At 47.2% G+C, this 14,059-nt stretch overlaps 1 protein-coding gene across 1 annotated transcript in view; it reads right to left on the bottom strand.

The window, feature by feature from the left end:
• Nucleotides 1–3,763, bottom strand: part of tma16 (translation machinery associated 16 homolog) — a 34,207-nt gene extending 30,444 nt beyond the window's left edge. The window contains exon 1 of the mRNA XM_078212080.1: nt 3,170–3,763. Within this exon, the coding sequence (XP_078068206.1) occupies nt 3,170–3,172 (3 nt within the window). The 5' untranslated portion in view covers nt 3,173–3,763. The remainder of the gene's footprint in view (nt 1–3,169) is intronic.
• Nucleotides 3,764–14,059: the final 10,296 nt, after the last annotated feature.

Here is a 14,059-nt window from a genome sequence, read left to right as displayed (position 1 = left end):
ATGCTTTTAACATTTAAGAAAAACTTGGACGGGTTCATGGATGAGGGGCGTGGAGGGATATGGTCCAAGTGCAGGTCAGTGGGACTAGGCAAAAAATGGTCCGGCACAGAGAAGAAGGGCCAAAAGGCCTGTTTCTGAGCTGTAATTTTCTATGGTTCTATAGCTATGGAGAATGATAGGTCTGTCCCAAAAGTTAAAATTCTAAACTGGGGCAAGGCCAATTTTGATGGTATCAGGCAGGAACTTTCAAAAGTTAATTGGGGGAGTCTGTGGGAAGACAAAGGGACATCTGGTAAGTGGCATGCTTTCAAAAGTGTGTTAACCAGGGTTCAGGGTAAACACATTCCTCTTAGAGTAAAGGGCAAGGCTGGCAGAAGTTGGGAACCCTGGACGACTCGGGATATCGAAGCCCTGGTCAAGAAGAAGAAAGAGGCACATGCATAGGCAGCTGGGATCAAGTGAATCTCTTGAAGAGTATAGGGGGTGTAGGAGTACAGCTGAGAGAGAAATCAGGAGGGCAAAAAGGGGACACGAAATTGTTTTGGCAGATAAGGCAAAGGAGAATCCAAAGAGCTTCTACAAATACATAAAGGGCAAAAGGGTAACAAGGGAGAGAGTAGGGCCTCTTAAGGATCAACATGGTCATCTATGTGCGGGTCCACAAGAGATGGGTGAGATCCTAAATGAATATTTCTTATCAGTATTCACTGTTGAGAAAAGCATGGATGATAGGGAACTTGGGGAAATTAATAATGATGTCTTGAGGAGTGTACATATTACAGAGGAGGTGCTGGAAGTCTTAAAGCGCATTAAGGTAGATAAATCCCCAGGACCTGACGTATATCCCAGGACATTGTGGGAGGCTACAGAGGAAATTGCGGGTCCCCTAGCAGAGACATTTGAATCATCGATAGGCACGGGTGAGATGTCTGAAGATTGGAGAGTGGCAAATGTTGTGCCTTTGTTTAAAAGGGCTGCAGGGAAAAGCCTGGGAACTACAGGCCAGTGAGCCTCACATCTGTGGTGGGTAAATTGTTGCAAGGTATTTTGAGAGACAGGATCTACAGGCATTTAGAGATGCAAGGACTGATTAGGGATGGTCAGCATGGCTTTGAGTGGAAAATCATGTCTCACAAATTTAATTAAGTTTTTTGAAGGGGTAACCAAGAAGGTAGATGAGGGCAGTGCAGTTGATGTTGTCTATATGCACTTTAGCAAGGCTTTTGACAAGGTACCGCATGGTAGGTTGTTGCATAAAGTTAAATCTCACGGGAGCCAGGGTGAGGTATCTAAACGGATACAAAATTGGCTTCTTGACAGAAGCCAATTTGTATCCATTGGTGGTTGTAGAGGGTTGTTTTTCAAACTGGAGGCCTGTGACCAGCGGTGTGCCTCAGGGATCAGTGCTGGGCCCACTGTTATTTATCATTTATATTAATGATTTGGATGAGAATATGTTAGTAAGTTGCAGATGACACCAAGATTGGTGGCATAGTGGACAGTGAAGAAAGTTATCTCCAATTGCAACGGGATCTTGATCAATTGGGCCAGTGGGCTGACAAATGGCAGATGGAGTTTAATTTAGACAAATGCGAGGTGATGCATTTTGGTAGATTGAACCAGGTTAAAACATACTCAGTTAATGGTAGGGCATTGAGGAGAGTTACAGAACAAAGAGATCTAGGGGTACATGTTCATAGCTCCTTGAAAGTGGAGTCACACGTGGACAGAGTGGTGAAGAAGGCATTTGGCATGCTTGGTTTCATCGGTCAGAACATTGAATACAGGAGTTGGGACCCTATTATAGAAAGGATATTATTAAACTGGAAAGAGTGCAGAAAAGATTTTCTCGGATGCGACCGGGACTTGATGGATTGAGTTATGAGGGGCTGAACAGACTGGGACTTTTTTCTCTGGAGCGTACGGGGCTGAGGGGTGACCTTATAGAGGTCTATAAAATAATCAGGGGCATAGATCAGCTAGATAGTCAATATCTTTTCCCAAAGGTAGGGGAGTCTAAAACTAGAGGGCATAGGTTTAAGGTGAGAGGGGAGAGATACAAAAGTGTCCAGAGGGGCAATTTTTTAACAGAGGGTGGTGAGTGTCTGGAACAAGCTGCCAGAGGTAGTAGTAGAGGCGGGGACAATTTTATCTTTTAAAAAGCATTTAGATAGTTACATGGGTACGATGGGGGTATAGAGGGATATGGGCCAAATGCGGGCAATTGGGATTAGCTTAGGGTTTCAAAAAAAAAGAGCAACGTGGACAAGTTGGGCCGAAGGGCCTGTTTCCATGCTGTAAACCCCCATGACTCTATGACCCAAATGTGGCCCCCCCTTCCCCCCGACCCAATGAGGCGCCCCCCTTTCCCCCGACCCAAATGAGGCATCCCCTTTCCCCCCGACCCAAATGAGGTGCCCTCCTCCGACCCAAATGAGGCGCCTCTCTCCCCCCCCGACCCAAATGAGGCGCCTCTCTCCCCCCCGACCCAAATGAGGCGCCTCTCCCCCCACCCCCCGACCCAAATGAGGCGCCTCTCTCCCCCCCCCCGACCCAAATGAGGCGCCTCTCCCCCCACCCCCCGACCCAAATGAGGCGCCTCTCCCCCCACCCCCCGACCCAAATGAGGCGCCTCTCTCCCCCCCGACCCAAATGAGGCGCCTCTCTCCCCCCCCGACCCAAATGAGGCGCCTCTCCCCCACCCCCCCGACCCAAATGAGGCACCTCTCTCCCCCCCCCCCCCCCCCACCCACCCAAATGAGGCACCTCTCTCTCCCCCCCCCCCCCCCCCGACCCAAATGAGGCACCTCTCTCCCCCCCCCCCGCCCCCCCGACCCAAATGAGGCGCCTCTCTCCCCCCCCGACCCAAATGAGGCGCCTCTCTCCCCCCTCCCGACCCAAATGAGGCACCTCTCCCGCTCCCCCCGACCCAAATGAGGCACCTCTCCCTCCCCCCCCCGACCCAAATGAGGCACCTCTCCCTCCCCCCCCCGACCCAAATGAGGCACCTCTCCCGCCCCCCCGACCCAAATGAGGCACCTCTCCCTCCCCCCCCCGACCCAAATGAGGCGCCCCAGCCCCTCTTTCCCCCTCTCCACCCACCCTAACGAGAACCCGCACTGGAACAAGCCCCCTGACCCGGTTACTCCGTCTCCAGTCCCTCACTCACCATCCTCAAGCCTCCGGCACTCCTGCCGCCGGAAGTAATATGATGCGTTTCCCTATTTCCGGTCCCCCGACGATAGCGACAGAACCAGAGGTTCTGGGAGAAGAAAAGACAGAGGGGCAGCGACCACAGTGCCCTTGGGGTGGGGGTCACTCAGTGTCCTGGGGGAGGGGTCACTCAGTGTCCTGGGGCAGGGACCACAGTGCCCTGGGGGAGGGGGTCACTCAGTGTCCTCGGGGAGGGGTCACTCAGTATCCTGAAGATAGGGATCACTCTCTGTCCTGGCGGGAGGGGTCACTTAGTTTCCTGGCAACAGGGCACCATATGTCCTGGGAAGGTGGGTTCACGCTCTGTCTTGGGGTAGATGTCACTCTGAGTCCTGGCTGGAGGGGGTCACTCAGTGTCTTGGAGGGGGTCACTCTCTGTCCTGGGGGAGGGATCACTCTGTGTCCTGGGGGAGGGATCACTCAGTGTCTGGGGCGAGGGGTCACACAGAGTCCTGGGGGAGGGGCATTCAGTGACCTGGGGGTGGGGTCACTCAATGTCCTGGGGTAGGTGTCACTCAGCCTCCTGGGTATAGGATTCACTGTCTGTCCTAGGGGGAGTGGTCACTCTTTGTACTGGTGCTGGATGATTTCCTCTAACGTCAAATAAGCATTTAATTGAGCGTGGAACCAGCGAAGTCTGGCAAAATTAGTCAGTGGGAATAAGGGAAAACTCCTAAATTCTTGTACTCGCAACCATTTTCCTTTATGCAAGGTATTTTTTGGAGGTAAATCAGCTCAGCCCAGGACATTGCTGCAGGAGTTCCTCAGTGTATATCTTAGGTCCAGCCATCTTCAGCTGATACACCAATGAAGGTCAAAAGAACGGATGATCATTGATGATTATGCAGTGTTCACTACCATTCACAACTCCTGAGACACTGAAGCAGTCCCTGACTGCATGCAGCAAGCCTGGACAAAATTCAGGCTTGAGGTGATAAACGGTAAGTAACATTCACACCACACACTTCCAGGAAATAACCATCTCCAACAAGAGAGAATCTAACCATCTCCTTTTGACATTGAATTGCATTGCATTGAATTCCATCACTTAATCCCCCATCACCAATATCCTGGAGATCACCATTGACCAGAAACTTGATTGGATCTAACATATGTGACTGGCTACTAAAGCAGGTCCGAAGCTGAAATTCTGCAGCAAGTAACCACTTCTTCACTCACTGAGGATTGTCCATCTTTACAAAAACACAAGTGAGGAGTGTGATGGAATATTCTCCACCTGCCTTGACGCAGCTTCAATAGTGCTAAATAAACTCAACGGCGTTCAAGAAAAAGCAACCCGTTTGATCATGTACTCCATCATGTACTACATAGATAAGCTGCAGAGCTGGGCTGAGAGGTGGCAAATGGAGTTTAATGCGGAAAAGTGTGAGGTGATTCACTTTGGAAGGAGTAACAGGAATACAGAGTACTGGGCTAATGGTAAGATACTTGGTAGTGTGGATGAACAGAGGGATCTGGGTGTCCATGTGCATAGATCCCTGAAAGTTGGCACCCAGGTTGATAGGGTTGTTAAGAAGGCATACGGTGTGTTAGCTTTTATTGGTAGAGGGATTGAGTTTCGGAGCCAGGAGGTCATGCTGCAACTGTACAAAACTCTGGTGCGGCCGCATTTGGAGTATTGCGTACAGTTCTGGTTGCCGTATTATAGGAAAGATGTGGAAGTGTTGGAAAGGGTGCAGAGGAGATTTACCAGGATGTTGCCTGGTATGGTGGGAAAATCGTATGAGGAAAGGCTTGAGGTTGTTTTCGTCAGAGAGAAGAAGGTTAAGAGGTGACTTAATAGAGGCATACAAGATGATCAGAGGATTAGATAGGGTGGATAGTGAGAACCATTTTCCTCGGATGGTGTTGGCTAGCACGGGGGGACATAGCTTTAAATTGAGGGGTGAGAGATATAGGACAGATGTTAGAGGTAGGTTCTTTACTCAGAGAGTAGTAAGGGCGTGGAATGCCCTGCCTGCAGCAGTGGTGGACTCGTCAACGTTGAGAGCATTCAAGTGGTTATTGGATAAACATATGGATGATATTGGAATAGTGTAGATTAGAGGGGCTTTAGATTGGTACCACTGGTCGGCGCAACATCGAGGGCCGAAGGGCCTGTATTGCGCTGTAATGTTCTATGTTCTATCCACGATCTTACACATTCACTCATTCCATCAGTGGTGCATAGTGCGAGTAATATGTACAATCTACAATATTAACTGCAGCAACTTGTCAAGTTTCCTTCGCCAGAGCTTGGAGCTCAGTGATCCCTATCACCTACCAGGATGAAGTTAGTAGAATACCACAACCTGCGCGTTCCTACCTAAAAGTCAGATCTGGACAATCGTAATGAGGTTAGGGTAGTATAATAACAGACCTCATGTCGGCACGTCAATCAAGCCCCAGGATAAAGTTAGTGAACAAGGCTTTGTTTACTTATGTACTTGGATTTTGCATGCTTGACATGTCCTTTAACCACAAAAGTAGGGTCAATCCAACAACAAAAGCAACTGACATTTATATGGCACCAAAACACCCTATGTTAGTTCATTATCAAAAGAAATTGACGCCATCCTGACTTAGTACTATATTGTTGTTCCTTCACTGTCGCTGGGTCAAAATCTTGAAATTGCCTTCCTAACAACACTGTGGGTGTACTTACATCAGATGGACTGCAGTGGTTCAAGAAGGCAGCTCATTCCCACCATCTCAAGGGCAATTGGGGATGGCAATAAATGCTGGCCTAGCCAGTTACATCCATATTCCAAGAATAAGTAAAATACATACTTGTTTTATGAATATTAACAAAACAATCCATGGAGCCCAAAAAGAAAATATTAATCAAAAAAGTAAAAAGAAGAGGAGCGACTTTCCTTAACATCAGCATATTGTACGAGTAAGATGAGATATTAAATTATGCTTTAGGTTTATCACCATTCTCTTCAAATTGCTAAGCACTGAGTTGGAGCTGTGTCATCGAAGGGTATTCTCAGATGAAGTATTGAATTGTGCACGTAAAATGCGATCAGATTAAATGAATAATGAGGAAATGCCCTGCCAATTATATTTTCCAGATTAGCTGGTGGTAAGACTGACTTGTATACCTAATTTTGATGTTAACTTGAGCTTCCTTCTAGAACATAGAACATAGAACAATACAGCACAGAACAGGCCCTTCGGCCCACGATGTTGTGCCGAGCTTTATCTGAAACCAAGATCAAGCTATCCCACTCCCTATCATCCTGGTGTGCTCCATGTGCCTATCCAATAACCGCTTAAATGTTCCTAAAGTGTCTGACTCCACTATCACTGCAGGCAGTCCATTCCACACCCCAACCACTCTCTGCGTAAAGAACCTACCTCTGATATCCTTCCTATATCTCCCACCACGAACCCTATAGTCATGCCCCCTTGTAATAGCTCCATCCACCCGAGGAAATAGTCTTTGAACGTTCACTCTATCTATCCCCTTCATCATTTTATAAACCTCTATTAAGTCTCCCCTCAGCCTCCTCCGCTCCAGAGAGAACAGCCCTAGCTCCCTTAACCTTTCCTCATAAGACCTACCCTCCACACCAGGCAGCATCCTGGTAAATCTCCTCTGCACTCTTTCCAGCGCTTCCACACCCTTCTTATAGTGAGGTGACCAGAACTGCACACAATATTCCAAATGTGATCTCACCAAGGTCCTGTACAGTTGCAGCATAACCCCACGGCTCTTAAACTCCAACCCCCTGTTAATAAAAGCTAACACACTATAGGCCTTCTTCACAGCTCTATCCACTTGAGTGGCAACCTTTAGAGATTTGTGGTTATGGACCCCAAGATCTCTCTGTTCCTCCACAGTCTTCAGAACCCTACCTTTGACCCTGTAATCCACATTTAAATTAGTCCTACCAAAATGAATCACCTCACATTTATCAGGGAAGCTTATGTAGGGATGAGGAAACAAGGTTCAGATGGCTCGATTGAGGGTTACAAGTTAGCAACGAATGAGCTGAAAAAGGGGCTTAGGAGAGCTAGGAGGGGACACGAGAAGTCCTTGGCGGGTCGGATTAAGGAAAACCCCAAGGCTTTTTACTCTTATATGAGGAATAAAAGAATGACCAGGGTGAGGTTAGGGCCGGTCAAGGACAGTAGTGGGAACTTGTGTATGGAGTCAGTAGAGATAGGCGAGGTGATGAATGAATACTTTTCTTCAGTGTTCACCAAGGAGAGGGGCCATGTTTTTGAGGAACAGAAGGTGTTACAGGCTAATAGGCTGGAGGAAATAGATGTTCGGAGGGAGGATGTCCTGGCAGTTTTGAATAAACTGAAGGTCGATAAGTCCCCTGGGCCTGATGAAATGTATCCTAGGATTCTTTGGGAGGCAAGGGAGAGATTGCAGAGCCTTTGGCTTTGATCTTTGGGTCCTCGCTGTCCACGGGGATGGTGCCAGAGGACTGGAGAATGGCGAATGTTGTTCCTCTGTTTAAGAAAGGGAATAGAAATGACCCTGGTAATTATAGACCGGTTAGTCTTACTTCGGTGGTTGGTAAATTGATGGAAAAGGTCCTTAGGGATGGGATTTACGACCATTTAGAAAGGTGCGGATTAATCCGGGATAGTCAGCACAGATTCGTGAAGGGCAAGTCGTGCCTCACAAATTTGATATAATTTTTTGAGGAGGTAACTAAGTGTGTTGATGAAGGTAGGGCAGTTGATGTCATATACATGGATTTTAGTAAGGCGTTTGATAAGGTCCCCCATGGTCGGCTTATGATGAAAGTGAGGAGGTGTGGGATAGAGGGAAAGTTGGCCGATTGGATAGGTAACTGGCTGTCTGATCGAAGACAGAGGGTGGTGGTCGATGGAAAATTTTTGGATTGGAGGCAGGTTGCTAGCGGAGTGCCGCAGGGATCAGTGCTTGGTCCTCTGCTCTTTGTGATTTTTATTAATGACTTAGAGGAGGGGGCTGAAGGGTGGATCAGTAAATTTGCTGATGACACCAAGATTGGTGGAGTAGTGGATGAGGTGGAGGGCTGTTGTAGGCTGCAAAGAGACATAGATAGGATGCAAAGCTGGGCTGAAAAATGGCAAATGGAGTTTAACCCTGATAAATGTGAGGTGATTCATTTTGGTAGGACTAATTTAAATGTGGATTACAGGGTCAAAGGTAGGGTTCTGAAGACTGTGGAGGAACAGAGAGATCTTGGGGTCCATATCCACCGATCTCTAAAGGTTGCGACTCAAGTGGATAGAGCTGTGAAGAAGGCCTATAGTGTGTTAGCTTTTATTAACAGGGGGTTGGAGCTTAAGAGCCGTGGGGTTATGCTGCAACTGTACAGGACCTTGGTGAGACCACATTTGGAATATTGTGTGCAGTTCTGGTCACCTCACTATAAGAAGGATGTGGAAGCGCTGGAAAGAGTGCAGAGGAGATTTACCAGGATGCTGCCAGGTTTGGAGGGTAGGTCTTATGAGGAAAGGTTGAGGGAGCTAGGGCTGTTCTCTCTGGAGCGGAGGAGGCTGAAGGAAGACTTAATAGAGGTTTATAAAATGATGAAGGGGATAGATAGAGGGAACGTTGAAAGACTATTTCCTCGGGTGGATGGAGCTATTACAAGGGGGCATAACTACAGGGTTCGTGGTGGGAGATATAGGAAGGATATCAGAGGTAGGTTCTTTACGCAGAGAGTGGGTGGGGTGTGGAATGGACTGCCTGCAGTGATAGTGGAGTCAGACACTTTAGGAACATTTGAGCGGTTATTGGATAGGCACATGGAGCACACCAGGATGATAGGGAGTGGGATAGCTTGATCTTGGTTTCAGATAAAGCTCGGCACAACATCGTGGGCCGAAGGGCCTGTTCTGTGCTGTACTGTTCTATGTTTAAACTCCATTTGCCATTTTTCAGCCCAGCTTTGCATCCTATCTATGTCTCTTTGCAGCCTACAACAGCCCTCCACCTCATCCACTACTCCACCAATCTTGGTGTCATCGTAAAATTTACTGATCCACCCTTCAGCCCCCTCCTCTAAGTCATTAATAAAAATCACAGAGAACAGAGGTCCAAGCACTGATCCCTGTGGCACTCCGCTAGCAACCTGCCTCCAGTCCGAAAATTTTCCATCCACCACCACCCTCTGTCTTCGATCAGACAACCAGTTACCTATCCAATCGGCCAACTTTCCCTCTATCCTACACCTCCTCACTTTCATCATAAGCCGACCATGGGGGACCTTATCAAACGCCTTACTAAAATCCATGTATATGACATCAACTGCCCTACCTTCATCAACACACTTAGTTACCTCCTCAAAAAATTATATCAAATTTGTGAGGCACGACTTGCCCTTCACGAATCCGTGCTGACTATCCCGGATTAATCCGCATCTTTCTAAATGGTCGTAAATCCCATCCCTAAGGACCTTTTCCATCAATTTACCAACCACCGAAGTAAGACTAACCGGTCTATAATTACCAGGGTCATTTCTATTCCCTTTCTTAAACAGAGGAACAACATTCGCCATTCACCAGTCCTCTGGCACCATCCCCGTGGACAGCGAGGACCCAAAGATCAAAGCCAAAGGCTCTGCAATCTCTCCCTTGCCTCCCAAAGAATCCTAGGATCTATTTCATCAGGCCCAGGGGACTTATCGACCTTCAGTTTATTCAATACTGCCAGGACATCCTCCCTCCGAACATCTATTTCCTCCAGCCTATTAGCCTGTAACACCTTCTCTTCCTCAAAAACATGGCCCCTCTCCTTGGTGAACACTGAAGAAAAGTATTCATTCATCACCTCGCCTATCTCTACTGACTCCATACACAAGTTCCCACTACTGTCCTTGACCGGCCCTAACCTCACCCTGGTCATTCTTTTATTCCTCACATAAGAGTAAAAAGCCTTGGGGTTTTCCTTGATCCGACCCGCCAAGGACTTCTCATGTCCCCTCCTAGCTCTCCTAAGCCCCTTTTTCAGCTCATTCGTTGCTAACTTGTAACCCTCAATCGAGCCATCTGAACCTTGTTTCCTCATCCCTACATAAGCTTCCCTCTTCCTTTTCACAAGACATTCCACCTCTTTCGTGAACCATGGTTCCCTCACTCGGCCATTTCCTCCCTGCCTGACAGGGACATACCTATCAAGGACACCCAGTATTTGTTCCTTGAAAAAGTTCCACTTTTCATTAGTGCCTTTCCCTGACAGTTTCTGTTCCCAAATTATGCCCCCTAATTCTTGCCTAATCGCATCATAATGACCTCTCCCCCAATTGTAAACCTTGCCCTGCCGTACGGCCCTATCCCTCTCCATTGCAATCACAAAAGACACCGAATTGTGGTCACTATCTCCAAAGTGCTCTCCCACAACCAAATCTAACACTTGGCCCGGTTCATTTCCCAGTACCAAATCCAATGTGGCCTCACCTCTTGTCGGCCTATCCACATATTGTGTCAGGAAACCCTCCTGCACACACTGCACAAAAACTGCCCCATCCGATCTATTTGACCTACAAAGGTTCCAATCAATATTTGGAAAGTTAAAGTCCCCCATGACAACTACCCTGTGACCCCCACACATATCCATAATCTGCTTAGCAATTTCTTCCTCCACATCTCTATTACTATTTGGGGGCCTATAGTAAACTCCTAACAACGTGACCGCTCCTTTCCTATTTCTAACCTCAGCCCATATTACCTCAGTGTGCAGATCCCCCTCGAAGTGCCTTTCCGCAGCCGTTAAACTATCCTTGATTAACAATGCCACTCCTCCACCTCTTTTACCAGCTTCCCTACACTTACTGAAACATCTATACCCCGGAACGTCCAACAACCATTCCTGTCCTTGTTCTACCCACGTCTCCGTAATGGCCACAACATCGTAGTCCCAAGTACCAATCCACCCTCCAAGTTCATCTACCTTGTTCCGGATGCTCCTTGCATTGAAGTAGACACACTTCAACCCACCCTTGACCCTGATACCTTCCCCAATACCTCACCACCCCCAACACTGACTTCTGGACTGCAACTCCTTTTCCCACTCCCCTGACAAATTAGTTTAAACCCCCCTGAAGTGCCGTATCAAATTTCCCTCCCAGGATATTGGTGCCCCTCTGGTTCAGGTGCACCCCGTCCTGTTTGTACAGGTCCCACCTTCCCCAGAATGTTTTCCAATTATCCACGTATCTGAAACCCTCCCTCCTACACCATCCCTGCAACCACATGTTTAACTGCACTCTCTCCCTGTTCCTCAACTCGCTATCACGTGGCACCGGCAACGTACCAGAGATGACCACATGTTTTGTCTTGGCTCTCAGCTTCCAGCCCAGCTCCCAAAATTCCTGTTTTAAATCCCCATCCCTTCTCTTACCTATGTCGTTGGTACCAATGTGTCCTGCAACTTGTGATTGTTTCCCCTCCCCCTTAAGAATCCGGAAAACACGGTCTGAGACGTCACGGACCTTGGCATCCGGTAGGCAACATACCATCCGTGAGTCTCTTTTGCTGCCACAGAATCTTCTATCTATCCCTCTAACTAACTAACTAATGTAATCTATTTTGATTACATGAATTTAGTTAAAGGAATTAATGATTTACTATCTAAAATCAAGTGCCTTGTTAAAGCACTGACAAGTGAGTTGCCAAACTACAACAGCGGCACAGTGGCAAATGGCGGCACGGTGGCACAGTGGTTAGCACTGCTGCCTCACAGCGCCACTGTCTATGTAGAGTTTGCATGTTCTCCCGTGTCTGCGTGGGTTTCCTCCAGGTGCACCGGTTTCCTCCCACAGTCTGAAAGATGTGCTGATTAGGTGCACTGGCCCGAACAGGTGCCGAAGTGTGGTGACTAGGGGAATTTCACAGTAGCTTCATTGCAGTGTTAATGTAAACCTTGTGACTAATAAATAAACTTTACTTTTACTTTATTTTTTACAATTGTATACCAAGAGAGATACTATGCTATTTAACAATATATGGTGCAAAACGTTAGTTCCATTAAACTCTGTTCTCCTGAGAAAGAATGATTGATAGAATGGATTAAAGCTTTCTCGCTCTCCCTGGGTTTTTATATTAATCACAGTAATTCTTCCTATTGCATGTCCATCAATCACTATCCAATCTAATGCTATCTCTATCCATCTTAATATCTTCTACTCTAAAAGGACTTAATCCTTTTTTGTTTGGTTGACTGTTATTGACCAAAAAACGTTTCTAAAAGTCTTTTCTTTAGCTTGATTGTAACTCAGGAAGTGAGTTCAATGTGGGGACACAGAGCAGATTTGACCTGATGTGCAAATATGAGGCCTGTCTAAAGGTTACTGCCATAACCTCATTACGATTGTCCAGATCTGATTCTTAGAGGGACAGCTACCACTATCAATACCCCAAAGAAACAATCTCCAGGATAAACTTAGTGAATAAGGTTTGTTTACTTTCTCATTTACTTGGATTTTGCATGCTTGGCACATCCTTCTTTAACCGTAAAAGTCGGGTCAGCTCAAGAACAAAAACAACTGACATTTATATGGCACCAAAATATCCCATGTTAATTTCTTGTCAAAAAAAAATTGACACCAAGCCATTTGAAATATTAAGGCAGGTGTTCAAAAGCTTGGTCAGAGAACTAGGTTTTAAGGAGCATCTTAAGGCAGGAGAGGAAAGATGGGAAAGAATTAAAGGAGCCTTGATGAGTTGCTTCAGTGCCTCATGTAGATTGTATACATTGCTGCCAATGTGCATTGATGGTGGAGGGTGAGCTAGTGATCAGTTGGCTGCTTTGTCAAAGAACAAAGAACAATACAGCACAGGAACAGGCCCTTCAGCCCTCCAAGCCTGTGCCGCTCCCTGGTCCAACTAGACCATTCTTTTGTATCCCTCCATTCCCACTCCGTTCATATGGCTGTCTAGATAAGTCTTAAACGTTCCCAGTGTGTCCGCCTCCACCACCTTGCCTGGCAGCGCATTCCAGGCCCCCACCACCCTCTGTGTAAAATATGTCCTTCTGATATCTGTGTTAAACCTCCCCCCCTCACCTTGAATCTATGACCCCTCGTGAACGTCACCACCGACCTGGGGAAAAGCTTCCCACCGTTCACCCTATCTATGCCTTTCATAATTTTATACACCTCTATTAAGTCTCCCCTCATCCTCCGTCTTTCCAGGGAGAACAACCCTAGTTTACCCAATCTCTCCTCATAACTAAGCCCCTCCATACCAGGCAACATCCTGGTAAACCTCCTCTGTACTCTCTCCAAAGCTTCCACGTCCTTCTGGTAGTGTGGCGACCAGAACTGGACGCAGTATTCCAAATGCGCCGAACCAACGTTCTATACATCTGCAACATCAGACCCCAACTTTTATACTCTATGCCCCGTCCTATAAAGGCAAGCATGCCATATGCCTTCTTCACCACCTTCTCCACCTGTGACGTCACCTTCAAGGATCTGTGGACTTGCACACCCAGGTCCCTCTGCATATCTACACCCTTTATGGTTCTGCCATTTATCGTATAGCTCCTCCCTACATTATTTCTACCAAAATGCATCACTTCGCATTTATCAGGATTGAACTCCATCTGCCATTTCTTTGCCCAAATTTCCAGCCTATCTATATCCTTCTGTAGCTTCTGACAATGCTCCTCACTATCTGCAACTCCTGCCAATTTTGTGTCGTCCGCAAACTTACTGATCACCCCAGTTATACCTTCTTCCAGATTGTCCTGGGTGGTGTCAAGTTTCTTGAGTGTTGAATGAGCTGAACTCATCCAAGAACTCCATCACACTCCTGACTTGTATCTTGTGGATACTCGCCACAGAATTCCCGGCCTTTGAACTGCTTTGGTAGGGTGAGTTGGACTAAA

Source organism: Mustelus asterias, chromosome 1 (assembly GCF_964213995.1).
Source record: "Mustelus asterias chromosome 1, sMusAst1.hap1.1, whole genome shotgun sequence".
NCBI lineage: Eukaryota > Metazoa > Chordata > Chondrichthyes > Carcharhiniformes > Triakidae > Mustelus > Mustelus asterias.
This window is presented reverse-complemented; position numbering and strand designations above follow the sequence as displayed.